The following is a 16,808-nucleotide window of genomic DNA, read 5'->3' as shown; positions in this document are numbered from 1 at the left end:
TTTAATGATGGTGTGCCTCGTGATTTTTTTCACGGAACAAGTGTGCCGTGGCCCAAAAAAGGTTGAGAAACACTGCACTGGAGGAGTAGTTCTTCAGAGAGCCGGTGGAAGGATGGAAGCACCCTTCCCTAGAGGGGGCCCACCCAACCCTGTTGTCCTTCTTCCACCTCTGACCCAATAAGTCAAGGCAGCGCCGTCTTAAGCGCCCCTGTCGCCATGGTGCGCCGGATCTCTCTGGTGCCCTTCCGCCCCGTTTCCCAGCGTGGTGGGCGGGTGGGTGCGGCGCTGCTGCGCGGCGGGCGGGCAGGCACAGCGCGATCTCTCCGGCGCCCTCCCGCCCCATTTCCCAGTGCGGTGGGCGCCGCGCGCAGCTGCGCAGCGGACCAGCCAGCCAGCGGGCGGGCGCAGCTCGCGGCGCCCTCCTGGCGGGCCGGCGCCATGGTGCCCTGCGCCACCGGGGGTCTACATAGAGCCGGCCTTGAGTCAAGGTCACCAAACTTACCGCGCTTCGGGTCGGTGCCTGCAGCGCCGATCGTGCGATGGGATGGAGGGTGGGGGAGCATGCGGGAGCACGCGCCCATGCGCATGCACACATGCTATTTCCAGCGCCCTTCCGGGTCGCAAGAGCACCGGAAATAGCTTGTGCGCATGTGCACGGGCCTCCTCCAACCCGGAAGTGCACCGCAAATGGCGCTTGCGCATGCACGTGAGCTATTTCCGGTGCTCCTGCGACCCGGAAGTGGGCAGCTGTGCCATGCCGGTAAGAGCGGGCGGCGGGGTTTGCTGCGGGCCGGATAAATGAGTCCTCCTGGCCGTAGTTTGGGGATCCCTGCAATAGGTTGTACAGGTTTACAAAGCATTACTAATTCTTGCCAGATCTTGTTTGGCCAGAGGCAATAACGAGGGCAGAAAAAGCCACGTACAGCCCAGAGGAGACGATGCCTCTCTCTCACTTCCTTCAATTTTTTTGTTTTGTTTTTCTATTTCTATGCCGTTTTTTATTCAAATAAATCCCAAAGCGGTTTACAAACAAAAGATAAAAATAACACAACTCTTTTGGTGTGTTCTTCAGGGGCAGGTGGTTGTGGGGATATGCCCTCTGTTTCCGGCCTGCTTCCAGTTTTATATCAAGATGTAATTAAAATGCACAGTGGAATAATATTCAAACCATCCACACTTAAAATGCATGATTAAAACCCGCCCCCATTAAAACAGCGTAACAATAAAAATGGGCTGCTTTGTTCCAGATTCTGATATTTATGCTGAGATTCCAGACGAAGCGTCCCGGCCGAAATCTGGAGGTAGGTGCAACTTCTGGACCACTTGAGAATTAATTCTGCCCTCTTAGGAATAAATTGAGGTACAGGAGATGTTGACTGGCTCCGGCATCTGTTCCACGGGTGGCCAAGGCGGTGCCCTCCAGATGTTTGAGGACTGCAGCTCCTATTGCACCTGGCCATTGGCCAAGCCAGCTGCTTTGGCTGATGGGAGATGGAGTTCTACAGCATAGAGAGGGCAGCATGTTGGCGACCCCTGATCTCTACCTATGTGGTTCACAAGAAGTTGCCATATAACAATGTAAGATGCATTTTAATGGCTTCTCACAGAAACAATTTCTATACCATAGTGTAGAGACTAGCCAGAAAGCCGTGCAATATTTTTTAAAAGCAAAAACTTAGTGCAGAGTCTACTTCTGAGCTCCAAGAAGCCGGGATTTTCAGGCTGCTGAGTTCTGAGTCCACTATTGCTACACAGAAACACACCTCTGGCAACTGGAGCTAAACAGGTCTTTATGTATTCCTTCATTACATTTACATTCCACCTCCACACACACACCCCACGCCCCGCAAAAATTTAAGTTGTGGCATATTTGGTTCTCTCGCTCCTCATTTACAACAACCCTGTGAGGTAGGGTGGGCTGAGACACAGTGACTGGGCCAAGGTCGCACAGCAAGCTTCATGGCTAAGTGTGGATTTGAACCCTGGTCTCCCAGGTCCTCATTTGACACTTTTACTATCACCACACCAGGTCACACTGACATGCAGGCAGTAATGGCCATTTGCACTACATATTGGTGATGGTGCTTTACAACGACCCTGCAAGGTTGGCCAGTATGATTATTGCCAAATTGCAGGTGGGCAGTTAAGGTTTTGAAAGACAGTGATTTGCATAAGCCCACCCTAGTGAGTTTGTGGCATTGCAGAGGCGAGATCTGGGTAGAGCATTTTTTTAATTTTTATTTTGCAGCAGAAGCTTGGCCCTTTAACCACTGCACACTGCCACCAATCTACCGCCTATGCCCCCTATCGAGCTGGCAGTTGCTGGCAGACAAAACAGTCTCTCCCCCCACCCTTTCTGGTCTACACTGATGGTAGTTGTGCTTTTTCCCTTCGTTTAAAACTGGTGTGCTATAGGCGCTTTCTCTTGCACAGCTCAACAGTTTGTGATCTCCCGGGAAGATGTCATCCTGGGCCGGATCCTAGGAGAGGGTTTCTTCGGCGAGGTCTATGAGGGCGTTTACACCAACGAGGTGAGTCTTCATAGAATTGTAGAGTTGGAAGGGACCACAGTCCAACCCCCTGCAATGTAACAATCCTTTGCCCAAGGTGGGATTCAAACCCACAACCTTGAGATTAAGAGTCTCATGCTCTACCTAGTCAACTATTCCAGAACTTTGAGAGCAGCAGGCTGGAGATCTTCCAGGCCACAGACCTACCTAGGCTTGCTAAGCCTCTGAATTTGGCTCGCCAGGCCTTTTTGGGCAAACCCAGTAATTTCGTTGAGTAATTTTGTTGTTCCCGCAAGGGGGCAATGACAATAAAGATATCTTTATCTTAAACCGTGTCCCAACTGTAAATCACCTGACGTCATTTGAAATCAGGTGCAGAGGTCTCTTAATCTTCCATCTTAGCAGCCAATGCCACAGCACTAAGACTGGAGACGGTGCTGTGACACTTTTGAGCTAAGATCAAGAGATGAGACTCTGCCTGCTCTCTAGCCGTAAACTGAAAGCCCTTTTCATGCGTCCGATCTTAGCGCTGTGGAACTGTAGCACTGATTTCAGAGATAATCCTGCGTTTGTGCCTTTCACTATCCAAGAGCAAGTAGGGGCATCTCTCTGATCAGCGCTAAGACGGGAGGCAAGCCTCTGCCTGCTTAGACCACCTGATGCCATTAGACACCTGGAAAATGATTGAAAGGGGGTTGTTAACCCTTTCGCCTCAACATCCTGATGGAACTCCCCCACCCCACCTCCCCCCAAAATGTTTGCATTGTGAGGAAAGCTCCCCTCCTATGCCTATGAGCAATGGCAGGCTCAATGGAACTTCCGTGTTCAGGGAGAGTCTATCTCTTAATAGGGGGGGGGCACTGTTTCTTCCCGGTCCTGCTTTGGGCTTCCTACTAGCATTTGGCCGGGCACTGTGGAAATCCAGAATGCTGTGTTAGTTGGGTCTTTGCTTTGACCCAGGAGGGGTCTTCTTATATGTGCAGAGATTTGCGCCCCCCCCCCCCCGGGCAAGGATGGGCATTCCTGGTTTCCAGCTCCCATGCATTTGGCAAACCCTGCCGTCTGCCCTGCTTAGCTTCAGCTGTGCTTTGAGTCTGCCTCTCGTTCCAGAGCGGAGAGCGGGTCAGCGTGGCCGTCAAGACCTGCAAGAAGGACTGTACAGCTGAGAACAAGGAGAAGTTCATGAGCGAAGCAGGTACGAAGGCAGGCAGGCAGGCAGGCAGGCACCCACTAGGGACACGTGGGAAGGAAGGCAAGCAAGATCAAGGGTTTGGGGAGCCAAGCCGTATGAGGAATGGTTGAGGGATCTGGGGGCATTTAGCTTGGATAAGAGGAGACTGAGAGCCTCCTCCAAATATCTCAAAAGATGGAGCAAGCCTGTTCTCTGCAGCTCGAGCGCATTCAACTGGCAAGAAAAGAGATTCCTCCTAAATATTAGGAAGAACGTTCCGACGCTAAGAGCTGTTTGACAGTGGAAGGGCTCCCATGGAAAGTGGTGGGCCCCAAGGGTCATCTAGTCCAACCCCCTGCATTGCCAGGAATCCTGGCAGGTGGCCATCCAACCTCTGCTTAAAAACCTCCAAGGAAGGTTGGTAGAGAGGGGTGGGTGGGTGCAGAAACTAGCCCACTGTAACTAACCCCTCCCCAAGGGCTGCCTAGAAGGGAATGTGGGCCTCATTCAGGCTGAAAAGCCCCCTCCCCCCATATAGGGGGAGGTGATCCTTTGGGTGGCCTGGCCTTGAGTCGGCTGGGGTTTCTTTCTGACGGAGCGAGCATGACGTTAAGTGCGCCTTCAATGCATCCGCAGTGCTGATGAAGAAGATGGACCACCCCCACATTGTGAAGCTCATTGGCATCACCGAGGAGGAGCCCACCTGGATTGTGATGGAGCTCTACCCTTACGGAGAGGTGAGAGGCACAGAGCAGAGAGCTGAGGAGGAAGCAGGTGTGACCGAGCCAGGAAGTGGAACATGGTTGAAAGCGCAGTAGCAGGGATCATTCAGGTTGTAACTCAAGGGTTAACTCTGTTACCCGTAAGTCAGCTGACCGAGAGGGGTGAAGGGGTTGCTGAGCATCAGAGAAAGTCACATGATGTTTGGTGGGGCGGTATATGCTCTGATGGGCTGTCTAGCTACAAGGGATCTACGTGGGGCTCCCTTTGAAGGTGACCTGGAAACTACAACTAATCCAGAATGCGGCAGCCAGACTGGTGACTGGGAGTGGCTGCCGAGACCATATAACTCCGGTCCTGAAAGATCTTCATTGGCTCCCAGTACGTTTCCGAGCACAATTCAAAGTGTTGGTGCTGACCTTGAAAGCCCTAAATGGCCTCGGCCCAGTAGACCCGAAGGAGCATCTCCACCCCCATCGTTCTGCCCGGACACTGAGGTCCAGTTCCAACTAAATTATTATCTCCAGCGTATTTGGATCATGCATGTTCATTTAGCTCACCTGCTCACATTTCCTCATCTGCACAGCATAAATGGGATTTTAAAGGGATCCATGGGACTCCTAATCTTTCGTGTGGATGTTAGTCCACACAAAAGGAGCTTCTCCACCCCCATCATTCAGCCCGCACACTGAGGTCCAGCTCCGAGGGCCTCCTGGCAGTTCCCTCCCTGCAAGAAGTGAGGCTACGTAAACTTCGGGATGCGAAAGCAGCAAACCCGGAAGTATTGCAAAATACTCTGGTTGCAAAAACCTCGGGATCCAGCCGGACCTCCGGAACGGATCCCGTCCGCAACGGGAGGTACCACTGTATTATTAATTATCAGACAAGCCCTGCCCCTAAAAAAGCAAAATCCCCTTTGTTTCTTTCTCCTCAAGTTACCTGCAGTTCTGTTCCAATTCTTCAGTAAAGCTTCTTTTCTCCCTGGACTATTGAAGTGAGGGGGGAAGGGGGCTTGAGGGAGGGGGCTCTTCCAGGGAGGAGCATTTTGAAAGTGACTCTGCTCTCCCTCGCCCTTCCTTCTCCCCACTGCAGCTAGGACATTACCTCGAGCAGAACAAGGCGTCGCTGAAGGTGCAGACTCTCATCCACTACACCTTGCAGCTCGGCAAAGCCATGGCCTACTTGGAAGCCATCAACTGTGTGCACAGGTACGAGAGGGGTACTTGGCCCCCCACGGAGCCAGCCCCACGAGGGCAGCGCATATCGGAGAGACATTTTCACAAGGCCAAACTTGCACACCTGGGCTTCTCCACAAAGAGCAGCCACAGCTCTGAGAAGTCGAAAAAGCCCAGACTTCTTCTTGGTGCCAGACGGACCCTCCCTGTGTTCCTCTGTGGGGCAGGGACACAGAGCAGCCCTGGGTACCAGAAAAGGCATCTCAAATAGTTTCGTGGTTAGAGAAGGAATGTGGGGGATAAATCTAAAAAATGATTTGGAGGACACCCCACCCCAGTGGAATTGCTAGCAGAGCCAGATTTGCAGGCTGGGCGGGTCTGGAGTGGATTTGATGACATAAACTCCAGTGGGGAGAGCATTGGGGTCATGCACAAGGATCAATGCACATGTACGGGTGTGCTGCTCATGCTGGAAGTCTCTCTCCCAGGACCCCCAGACGTGCACCCCAGGGAGGTCACTTGCTTCTTATTCTTGTTTGGCAATCACCCATAGCCGAGTCCGTGACTGTGGAGGCCAATTCTGGATCCATACATCCGTCCACAGTGGGTACATGGGTTTCCAGGCGGGAGTTGATCCTAGTGAGGGTTTCCAAGCATGCCTTCCTCTTAGAACGTTTCTCCCTTGCGCCCTGAGTTCGAGTGTCTTCAAAGCCCCTGACACCTTTGGTAAAGGCTGCTCTCCAATTGGAGCGCTCGCAGGCCAGTGTGTCCCAGTTGTTGGTGTTTATACTACATTTTTAAAGATTTGCTTTGAGACAGTCTTTAAACCTCTTTTGTTGACCACCAGCATTACGCTTTCCGTTTTTAAGTTCGGAATAGAGTAGTTGCTTTGGAAGATGATCATCAGGCATCCGCACAACATGACCAGTCCAACAAAGTTGATGTTGGTCATTGCTTCAACACTGGTGATCTTTGCTTCTTCCAGTACACTAGCTTTAGTTTGCCTGCCTTCCCAAGTGATGTGTAAAATTTTTCGGAGACAACGCCTTGACTTCACCCCCCAAAGGCACATTCTTCTGTTGTTTCCCGAGACAGATGGATTGCAAAAACAACAACATTTGTATTGTATAATAACATACTGGAGATCCCGAGTCACAAGGTGGTTAGGCTGGCCTCGACCAGGACCAGGGCCTTCTCAGTACTGGCCCCGACCTGGTGGAACGCTCTGTCTCAGGAGACTAGGGCCCTCCGGGATTTGTCATCTTTTCGTAGGGCCTGCAAGACAGAGCTGTTCCGCTTGGCCTTTGGACTGATGCAGTCTGGGGGGGGGGAGTTACCCTCCATTAAGCTTTTATCTTATAATGGTTTTATCTTACTTGTAGATTTTTAATTTTAAAATTGAATTTTAACATTGTATTAATCTGCATTTTAATTGAATTGTTTCTTTTATACTGGCATTGATATTTTTGTTGTTAGCCGCCCTGAGCCCGATCTTGACTGGGAAGGGCGGGGTATAAATAAAATCATCATCATCATCATCATCATCATCATCATCATCATCATCATCCCACCTTTCCTCCAAGGATCTTAAGTTGGCTTCCCTAGTTCTCCCCATTTTGTCCTCACAACAACCCTGTGAGTTGGGTCAGGCTGAGAGCCAGTGACTGCAGCCATAAGGTACTCCCGTGAGCTTCATGGCTGAGTAGGGAATTGAACCCTGTTCTCCCAAGTCCTAGTCCAGCACTCTAACCACTAGGCTGGCTGTCTTATTGGTGAGCGATAGATGACCTGGGGGTCCCACCATGGCATGTGTGCTCAGGCACTTCTGCTGCACTCCCCCCCCCAACATACCTATTGCCCCGCTCCACCTCCCAGGAAAGGGGTGGCCAATCTCACTTTGTCACCTGCAGGGACATTGCTGTCCGGAATGTCCTGGTGGCTTCTCACGAGTGCGTCAAACTGGGAGATTTTGGCCTCTCCAGATACATTGAGGATGACGAGTATTACAAAGGTAAGGAGGGGGGCGGGGGGGGTGTCCCAGAGCTCCAGGCAGAACGGCATGTCGCATACATGTAATTAAACTCCGTCTGGCTGCTGTTTTGTGTCTGTTGCACAAGCTGAATTTGACCCTCGCTGGTGCATCAAAAAGATGCCCAATTTGAGTGTCCAACATCTTGAGTGCTAAGGTATTGAGAGGGAGCTGCCACATATTGAGTATGTACATCTTAGTGCAGTATATTCTGCACTCGCTGGCAGTGACTCTCCAGGGACAACTGAAGATGTCACTGGGATTGACCCGGAGACCATCTGAAGGAAAAGCTGATGTTCTGCCACTGAGCTACTGGCCTTTCCACCAAAAAGTCTTGGGTAACCAGACTGGAAAAGGCCTCCACCCAAGGCCTTAGGATGTCCCTGCCAGCTGGAAGAGGCAGTTCTTCGTGAGGCCAATTCCTCTGGGCATCCCAACGCTGCAGGGCAGCTCAGCTGTGCCCTGGCAAGCACAAGCACTTGTTTCCCATGTGAAGGTTCAGGGATCAGTCTTCAGCATCTCTAGTTAAATGGGTTGGAAATCCCAGGACCAGGAAGGGTCTCCAGACAACCACTGCTGGTGGTTATTCATACGCTTGGCCTGAAGCGAGACCTCTAGAAGCCAGAACGACAGCTGGCTGAAGGACTTCCATACTGCAAAACCATTTGATTTGGGGAGGGCATGCAAAATGTCTGAGGTCCAATTCCTGACATCTCCAGATAGGACTGCAGAAGGTTCCCTGCCCTGATACGCTTTAGAGCTGCTGCCAGTCAGAGTTGAGTTGCCAGTACTGAGCTAGATGGACCAATGCTGGAGTCAGCATAAGGCAGGTCCCCATGCTCCTATATTTGGGGGCCACATGGAGATGCTTGGGGGTAGACCTTCCTTAGAGATGGCTCTCCTGCCTTCCTCGTTTCTGAACGAGGCTTACAACAACTGGCAATGTCGTGTCAAATAATAAAACTGTGTTTTCAAAAGATTGAAAAGACAGCAATCAAAAATAAGGCGAATGCAGAAGCCTCCGCTCAGTCGTAACCTTGCTGGCTTGCCTGTTCTTTGGGAATAACTGGCTCTGATCTCTCCCTGCTCCCCACCTCGCCTTTGTCAACCCAGCCTCTGTGACTCGCCTGCCCATCAAATGGATGGCCCCAGAGTCCATCAACTTCCGCCGATTCACCTCCGCCAGCGACGTGTGGATGTTCGGTGAGTGGCTGCTTGGAGACGATGGCAAGCAGGATCCGTGCCTGCGTGCTCTGCCTCAAGCAGAGGCTGGAAACCGAGGGAACCAAATGCAACACACTTAGGAATTGCAAGGGGTGTTTTAAGGCAGGGGTTGCTATTGTGGTGCCCTCCAGATTGGGGGGGGGGGGCTACGACTCCCATTCTCCCTCCTTATTGGCCTTGCCATGTGAGGCTGGTGAAAGCTCTAGTCAAAAGCCCCTAGAGGCCCATCTCTAGATGGTGGAATTGTAAGAGGGTGAGAGAATTTTGGGATACTATATATAATGAACTGAAAAAGATCTTCAAATTCTCATTTCAAAAAAAACCTGAAGCCTTTCTGTTAGGTATTATTTATGCCCATGGAAATTTTATAAAAAATCTCAGACCCCTTTTTATTTACACAACCATAGCAGCTAGGATCTGAATAGCCAAGAATTGGAAAGGCGACAGTATCCCCACAAAAGCAGATTGGCAAGCGAAAATGATAGAGTATTTACAAATTGCAAAAATGACTGGGAGAATAAGAGGAAACTCAAATCAGAAAGTTAGTAAAGACTGGGTAATATTTAAAGAATACCTTAAAAATTATTGTGATAATGCAAAACTCCTGACAGGCCTAGACTAAATCTTGAAACACAGAGAAATTATATAGCAAAAACTTTAATGATAAATAGTGGAAAAGTAAAACAATAATGAAATGCGTATGGACTAACAAAATGTAAAACTTACAGTGAGGTGAATCAGAAGTCGAAAGGTGTGTTATGTTAAATGAGAGGTGGTTACTGGTAGCTAGTGTCTGCTATTGTATGAATTGTATGTACTGTCGAAGTTATATGTAAATTGTTGTATAATAAAGGTTATTTTTTAAAAAAATTAAAAAGAAAGAGAGCACCTAGAGGCAAACCCATTGGCTGCCCTTGTTTTAAAGTGCTGTGCCGATTTCCCCACAGAATCCTTTTTAAAAGTGGGTGGGGCCAACAAACAGGTGTCAACACCTCCAAAGATAGCCAAGGACCTGCTGTGTGTTAAGCTTGTTCGAAAACCAAGGTGCAGTTTCTGATTGGAGCAGGTGCCCCGGAAACAGACAGAACAGTTCTTCCAGCATAATGAACTGTTTCAATGATAAGTCTTCGTCAGCTGGCAATAATAGACAATGAAATCTATTACAAAACAGAAATTGAAATGACAGGCCTGCAAATAAGCAAGCAATAACAAATACATACCAAATAAATTGTCCCCAAAGGTACATCAAATGGCCACGGATCAGCGATCACTTAAAAATGTAGGAAGCTGATACTGTTGGGAAACCCTAGTAACATTATAAAGGCTACCCACAGGTGCAGTGAATCACATCAATTTTCAGGAAATTTAAAGATACAGTACCCAAATTCTAGCAAAGAGAATACAAACAGTAGCCACCTTGTCAGAAAACTTAAATAAAACAATTGAAATCTAATTCAGTATTCAACACACACACACCGGGTGCAGAGATTTAAATAGGTGAACCAGTCTGGTTTCTTGTTGGTGCAGTTTAGTGTCTCCCACCAATTCCCGCAGCTCTCTCCCACGCTCTCTTCTCTTCCTGATTCCCCACCTCAGCCGTCTGCATGTGGGAAATCCTCAGCTACGGGAAGCAGCCCTTCTTCTGGCTGGAGAACAAGGATGTGATCGCGGTGCTTGAGAAGGGTGACCGCCTGCCCAAGCCGGACGCCTGCCCCCCCATCCTCTACGCTCTGATGACACGCTGCTGGGATTATGACCCCAGCGACAGGCCCAAGTTCAAAGAGCTGGTCTGCAGCCTGAGGTGAGTAGGAGGTTAGCCCTCCATTGAGACTCCCTTACCCTGGCCTTACAAATCTGAAATCTGCGCTAGAGAAAGCAACATTCTGCAAGCTGAATAAATTACATAAGCAAAGTTGCAGAATTCCCTTGGTTCCACAGACTCCATTCCACAATGCAAGTGGTTTCCCATAGCATAATTCATTTTCTAAACACTGGAGTAAACTAAGCTTAAGACACACTGAAATTAATGAACATGACTAGGTTATGTCCATTCATTTCAATGGGCCTACTCTGAGTATAGCTGAATACCATCCATTTGGTTAGAGAACTGCCTTACAGGATTTGGATAAATGCATTTCAAATGATGACAGTGTTTCAGTTCACGCATTGATTTGAGAAGTGCAAGTTAAGAGTAAAAGGCAAACAAAACCCAATGCCAAGCTGAATTGCTCTCTTCCCTTTTTGATTGCAGTGACGTTTACCAGATGGAGAAAGAGATTGCACGGGAGCAAGAGAGGAACAACCGCCACCGGCCCCCCAAAATCATGGAGCCTCCCTCTTCGCAGGAGCCCCCTCCAAAGGTGAGAAAAGTTCAGGTGCACAAAGACAGGCTCCAAGCACAGGCCACTCTCTTGCCATGGGAAAAGTTCTTCCAAGTGGAAGAGAAAAAGTCCACTGTCCTTGGGCACCTCCTTGATTGCAGGATTTAGACATTCAGGAAGCTCACACCAACTTCCGCTGCAGAGAGAAGAGCAAGCTGAAGTTTTCATTGGATCTCATTTACTCTTTTTTTTTCTTTGCTTGCTTAATAGAATGGCTGAGTTGGAAGGGACCCTAAAGGGTCATCCAGCCCAACCCCCTTGAAATGCAGGAATCACCGCAGGATTTTTGTAAAAACAAATACAGTGGTACCTCTAGTTGCGGACACAGTCCGTTCTAGGGTGCTGTTTGCACCCCGAAAAGTCTGCAACTAGAGCGGCGCTTCTGCGCAAGCATGGAGCATGATAGAGCGCTTCTGCGCATGTGCGAAGTGCGCAGAACGCTTCTGCGCGCGCGCACGGGGCAAAACCCGGAAGTATACACTTTTGGGTTTGCCGCGTTTGCAAACCAAAAAGACGCAACATGAGCCTAACGCAACACGAGATATGACTGTATTTATTTATCTGAAACTCATATAAACTGCTTAATGTTTTTTAAACAACATCTGTAAGAGGTGTGCAACTTAAAAAAAAAAAACAATAAGCAATATAATGAAGACCAGAATAAAACATAAAACCAGGAAGGCACTAGGAGGACGGTTGCTCTTGGCTCTTGATTTTGTCCTTAACTTTGGGGCACTGGTTGGCCACTGTGAGAACAGGGTGCTGGATTTGGTGGGCCACTGGCCTGATCCTGCAGGCTCTTCTTAGGCATTTAATGGTGCAAAAGCTTAGAAATTTCATCCTCACATTGATCTTGTCTCTTTTGCTTAACCCTCAGTAAGGGAAAGTGCCAGTTAGATGGGCATTTATTGTGGGATTGGCACTCCTTATGGCTGCAGCAGTATTTTGTTTTTGTTTTTTGCATTGTCACCACAACATTTCTTGGCATCTGTCTATCTCAGGAGACAACGGAGGGGTGCGCCTCCAGGGGTGAAGTCAAACCATTAGAAGGTTGCAGTGCCAACTGTGGCTGTAGAAACCGATACAGGAGAGACATGTTTAGTTGCAGCTGAGGCTTCTCCCTGTGGTCTTTCCTCTTCTGGCCACTACTGTGGATGCACAACCTGACTGCCTCCAGGCATCTCATATCCCCCCCCCCAATTTAATTCACATTTACCCTTGACCTACCTAAGTTAGCCGTGTTCATTCATTTCAGTATGCCCACTCAGTATTGCTCACCGAGTAACCATGCAAGGCAGAAAATAAGAATACCGTTATTCAAAGCACTCCGCTTTGAGGCACAAATTTTGTGACTCTTTAGTGTGCTGCAAATATAGGTGCTCTGTGTGTTTTTGCGACATGAGAGTAATGCATGCTTGTGCATATTTATAAATACAGGTAGGTAGCCGTGTTGTTCTGAGTCGAAAAAAAATAAAAAAAATTCCTTCAGTAGCACCTTAAAGACCAACTAAGTTTTTATTTTGGTATGAGCTTTTGTGTGCATGCACACTTCATCAGATACACTGATGACTGTTAATGACTGTTAATGACTGCAATTGGTCCTGCGGGGGGGGGGAGCAAGGGCTGAGGTGCTAAGGAAAGCTTGATCATGTATAATGAGATAAGAATCCGATGTCTTTGTTCATTCCAGGTGGCTCCGTGGTTTTAAGCTTGCTAATGAGTTGCAATTCAGCAACTTCTCTTTCCAGTCTGTTTCTGATTTTTTCCTGTAATAAAACAGCTGCTTTGAGATCTTGTATAGAATGTCCTGGGAGATTGAAGTGTTCTCCTACTGGTTTCTCTGTCTTGTGATTCCTGATGTCAGATTTATGTCCATTTATTTATGTCCATTTATCCAATGGACATAAATCTGACATCAGGAATCACAAGACAGAGAAACCAGTAGGAGAACACTTCAATCTCCCAGGACATTCTATTTCAGAAACAGACTGGAAAGAGAAGGTTTAAATCAACAGGTTTACCACTCCTATCAGCCCATCACCCATTCCCATCACCCCCACCCCCACCCTCTGAATATACATAAGGGTCTGATGACTTCTGTTTCAGTGTATCTGATGAAGTGTGCATGCACACAAAAGCTCATACCAAAATAAAAAGTTAGTTGGTCTTTAAGGTGCTACTGAAGGAATTTTTTTTATCATATTTATAAATGTTTATATTGATATATATGTATATTTATATATTGGGTGTTGTTTTTTTAATGGGTGAAATCCATGCTTTGTTTCCCAATATTTCTTTGATGCTCACCAAGCCTCCCTTCTTCTCCCCAGCCAAGCAGACCAAAGTACAAGCCGCCCCCTCAGACCAACCTGCTGGCCCCCAAACTGCAATTCCAGGTAAGACCAGGAACTTCCCGTTTGTCTCGCCAGACTCGTGTGACTGTTGCATTTTTGTTCCTTCTGAGCCAAAGTTGAGTGTTTTTCCCACTGAATTTGTAGCAGCTGCTTGATGCTTGTCAAGAGTCCTGCAGCTGCCAGAACAAGACTTCTGATCTTTCTGTTTATTGCTTCAAATTCCTTCCCAGAATCTGGTTTTAAACCCTTGCACTTGCAGCCCAACAAAATGTTGCCGGTGCCAGCCAGCCAGCTAGCCATGCCCATTGCCCATCTCCTAGAGACTCCGTTCCATTCCTCTACCCAACTGATGGACTCGAACCGGCTTTTCAAAATCTGATAGCCCTATACACCTCCAGCACACCCTGCCTCCCCCTTGACTCTTAACAGCCCCCCCAGGGAATCTCACTGCCCCCCAGGGGGCACCCCCACCCACTTTGGGAACCGCTGCTCTAAATCTGTGGGGCACATCTAGCCTCGGACGTCCGGTGGGCAGATTAGCAAACTGAACTGGCTGCTCGTTTTTGCAGCGAAATAGCAACCTTTTTGCGTCGCCAGCCACCGCTCACAGCAAGCTGGTTTCTGGTGCCCCTTTTAGAACGGGTTTTCAAAATTTATGGCCTGAAAATCTTGAAGGAATGGCCACTACTGCCCCTTACTCGGATGTAAGATGGGATAGCTGCCCCCGTCGCACACAGGCGGGCTCTTTCTCCTTCCTCTGCGTGCTGTTTTTCTCTCCGTGCAAAAGTCTCCTGAGCCCTGTTTGTGCGCCTGCCGCCTATGCTGTGTCTAGAGTTTTGTGCCCGCTGCCTTCTGCTTACGCCTCCCCAGGTGCCCGAGGGTCTGTGTGCCAGCTCGCCAACGCTCACCAGCCCCATCGAGTACCCGTCTCCCGTCAACTCCTTGCACACCCCTCCACTCAACAGGCACAACGTCTTCAAGCGCCACAGCATGAGGGTAAGACGGAACTGGTGGGGGAGCCTGGCACCCGTTCTGCACTTGTAAGAACCCAGTCGTTTAGTGTGGAAGCACCTGCACTGTGGAACTCCCTGCCTATTGATTTCGGGCAGGCTCCTTCAACTGCCCTCTTTTCAATGACTGCTAAAAACATTCTTGTTCGGACAAGCCTGTCCAGATGCTTAGAAAGCTAGTGCGAGATTTAACCTGGGTGGAAACTGCACAGATATTTTAAAACCACCACGAAAATGCTTTAATTTTAAAACGTTTTGAAAAATACATTGACGTTTGCATAGCTCACTATCACCATCTAGTGTCACATTGGTATATTGCAATTTACAGCACATTTAAAACGTTTTATTTGCAGCTGTGTAGCTGAGTCCCTGAATTTCGTCTACTGTTATTTTAGCTTTTGAATTTTTAAAATTATTGCTGTTAATTTTTTGCATCGAGAACGTTTTGTTGTTTTGTCTTTTTCATAAACCGCTTTGAGATTTCCTTGAACTATCAAGCGGTGTATAAATTTTATAAAATAAATTCAAAAATTAAACCTCAAAGATAAGCAGAAGTTGGGGATAGGAAGGCTAGGAAGAAGTGCGTGAAAGGGTGAAAAAGAAAGAGAGAAGAGACCCGAAGACCCCTCTGGTCCAGCACCCTCTTTTCCCAGTGTGGCCATCCACACAACCAGCTGTCGTGGATGCTTTAGTGAAGATTCCCCGCATTGCAGGGGGTTGGACTAGATGACCCTTGGGGGACCCCTTCCAACTCCACAAATCTATGAATCTCAGCGTCTGGGAAGCCCATAAGCAGGACACAAGTGCAGCAGCCGTCTCTCTGTTTGTGATTCCTAGCAGCTGGTGTTCGGAGGGGAAGGGATGCAGCTCAGCCGCAGGACACCTGCTTTGCATGTAGAATGTCCCAGGTTCACTTCCCAGCGGCAGCTCCCGGCAGTGCTGGGCTGGGAAGAGACTCCTGCTGCCAGTCAGTGCAGGCAGTACTAAGTTAGATGGGCCCAAGGTCTGATTCAGTTTAAGGCAGATTCCTATGTTCTAATCTATACCACCCCCAAGACTAATCTTGGAGGGGCTATGAAGGAGAGCAACCCCCTGTCCGCTTAATTCATTTCACCCCCACCCTGCAAAATGAGCTGTTCCACATTTCTCTTTCTGAATTCTCAGTAGAGATATGGGGCGGGGGGCGGGGCGGAGAGAGAGACAGGACATGCATTTCCTAAGCTTTTGCTTTTGGGGTGTGTGTGTTAAAATGTGTACAGCGCTGAACCATGATTTCAGAGTATTGGTGAAAAGGCTTTGGATTTCCCAGGGGTGTTCGGACTAAGCCTCGCCATGTCTGTTGTGTTCACCCCACACGTCCCTTGGAAGCTCTGAGGGGCTGGGGTCCTGAGCCCCCCCCCTCGGTCTCATGACAAGCAACACACGGGCAGAGGCACCCTTCTAGCAGTGCGGCGGACTGAGCCTTAACAGGGCTGAAATAGATCGCACAGCAAACTGGGCCTGTGCCCCCAATGAGAGCTCTGAAGCAGGCAGCCATTCAACAGGTGCAGCCTCACTCCTTGCTGCATGCAGTGTGGGAGGAGACACTGCCCCTGTTGGAAGGGCACACCCTTCCGTGTCGCGTAGCCTTTGTCCTTTGTCCTGCCGCCTTCGCCGCTTACGCAAATGCTTCCCCCTGATTCACTAATATTGCCCCCGACTGCCACTCACCCATTGCTCCTAGCTCTCCTCCACCCACCCCAGACATCATATGTGTTCTGCAAAGTTCTAGAAAGCTCAGTGACTCCGTTAAAAGAGGAGGAAATGCTGTCCAGGGCTGATGGAAGTTGTCGTCCGAAACATCTGATGGGCACCAGGTTTGCAAAGGCTGGCCTAAGTTAACAGGCTGGACGGACATCTGTCCTGGATGCTTTAGCTGATGTTCCTGCATTGCAGCGGGTTGGACTAGAGGACCCTTGGGTGCACCTTCCAACTTTCTAGAGGAGAACTTTCTTGAGGAGGTGCAGAAACCCAGCACATTTCCTTTGGCGGAGGTGGTAGAAGAGGGGCACAACAGTTAGCAGGAAACGCCCTATGGGCAAAGCCACTTCAGTGCAGAAATAATGAGAGAACTTGCTCCTCTGTGATTTCGAATCTCTTCGTCTCTGGGGGAGAGATTCCAGCAGTAAAAGAGATGTGAAGTTGCGCCCTTAGAGATGAACACAGTTCTTCTGTGAATGGGGGGGGGGGGCATC

At 49.0% G+C, this 16,808-nt stretch overlaps 1 protein-coding gene across 6 annotated transcripts in view; it reads left to right on the top strand.

The window, feature by feature from the left end:
• PTK2B (protein tyrosine kinase 2 beta) overlaps window positions 1-16,808 on the top strand; it is a 107,680-nt gene that overhangs the window by 79,633 nt on the left and 11,239 nt on the right. For 5 of the 6 annotated variants that reach the window (XM_060273197.1, XM_060273196.1, XM_060273195.1 and 2 more), the window contains exons 14-24: window positions 1,248-1,301; window positions 2,434-2,531; window positions 3,621-3,705; window positions 4,318-4,418; window positions 5,494-5,609; window positions 7,487-7,587; window positions 8,719-8,808; window positions 10,426-10,630; window positions 11,081-11,189; window positions 13,541-13,606; window positions 14,435-14,560. In XM_060273197.1, the coding sequence (XP_060129180.1) occupies window positions 1,248-1,301; window positions 2,434-2,531; window positions 3,621-3,705; window positions 4,318-4,418; window positions 5,494-5,609; window positions 7,487-7,587; window positions 8,719-8,808; window positions 10,426-10,630; window positions 11,081-11,189; window positions 13,541-13,606; window positions 14,435-14,560 (1,151 nt within the window). The remainder of the gene's footprint in view (window positions 1-1,247; window positions 1,302-2,433; window positions 2,532-3,620; window positions 3,706-4,317; window positions 4,419-5,493; window positions 5,610-7,486; window positions 7,588-8,718; window positions 8,809-10,425; window positions 10,631-11,080; window positions 11,190-13,540; window positions 13,607-14,434; window positions 14,561-16,808) is intronic. The other variant, XM_060273198.1, reaches the window with a different exon arrangement.

The sequence above is a fragment of the Zootoca vivipara genome, chromosome 3, assembly GCF_963506605.1.
Source record: "Zootoca vivipara chromosome 3, rZooViv1.1, whole genome shotgun sequence".
Classification (NCBI taxonomy): domain Eukaryota; kingdom Metazoa; phylum Chordata; class Lepidosauria; order Squamata; family Lacertidae; genus Zootoca; species Zootoca vivipara.
This window is presented reverse-complemented; position numbering and strand designations above follow the sequence as displayed.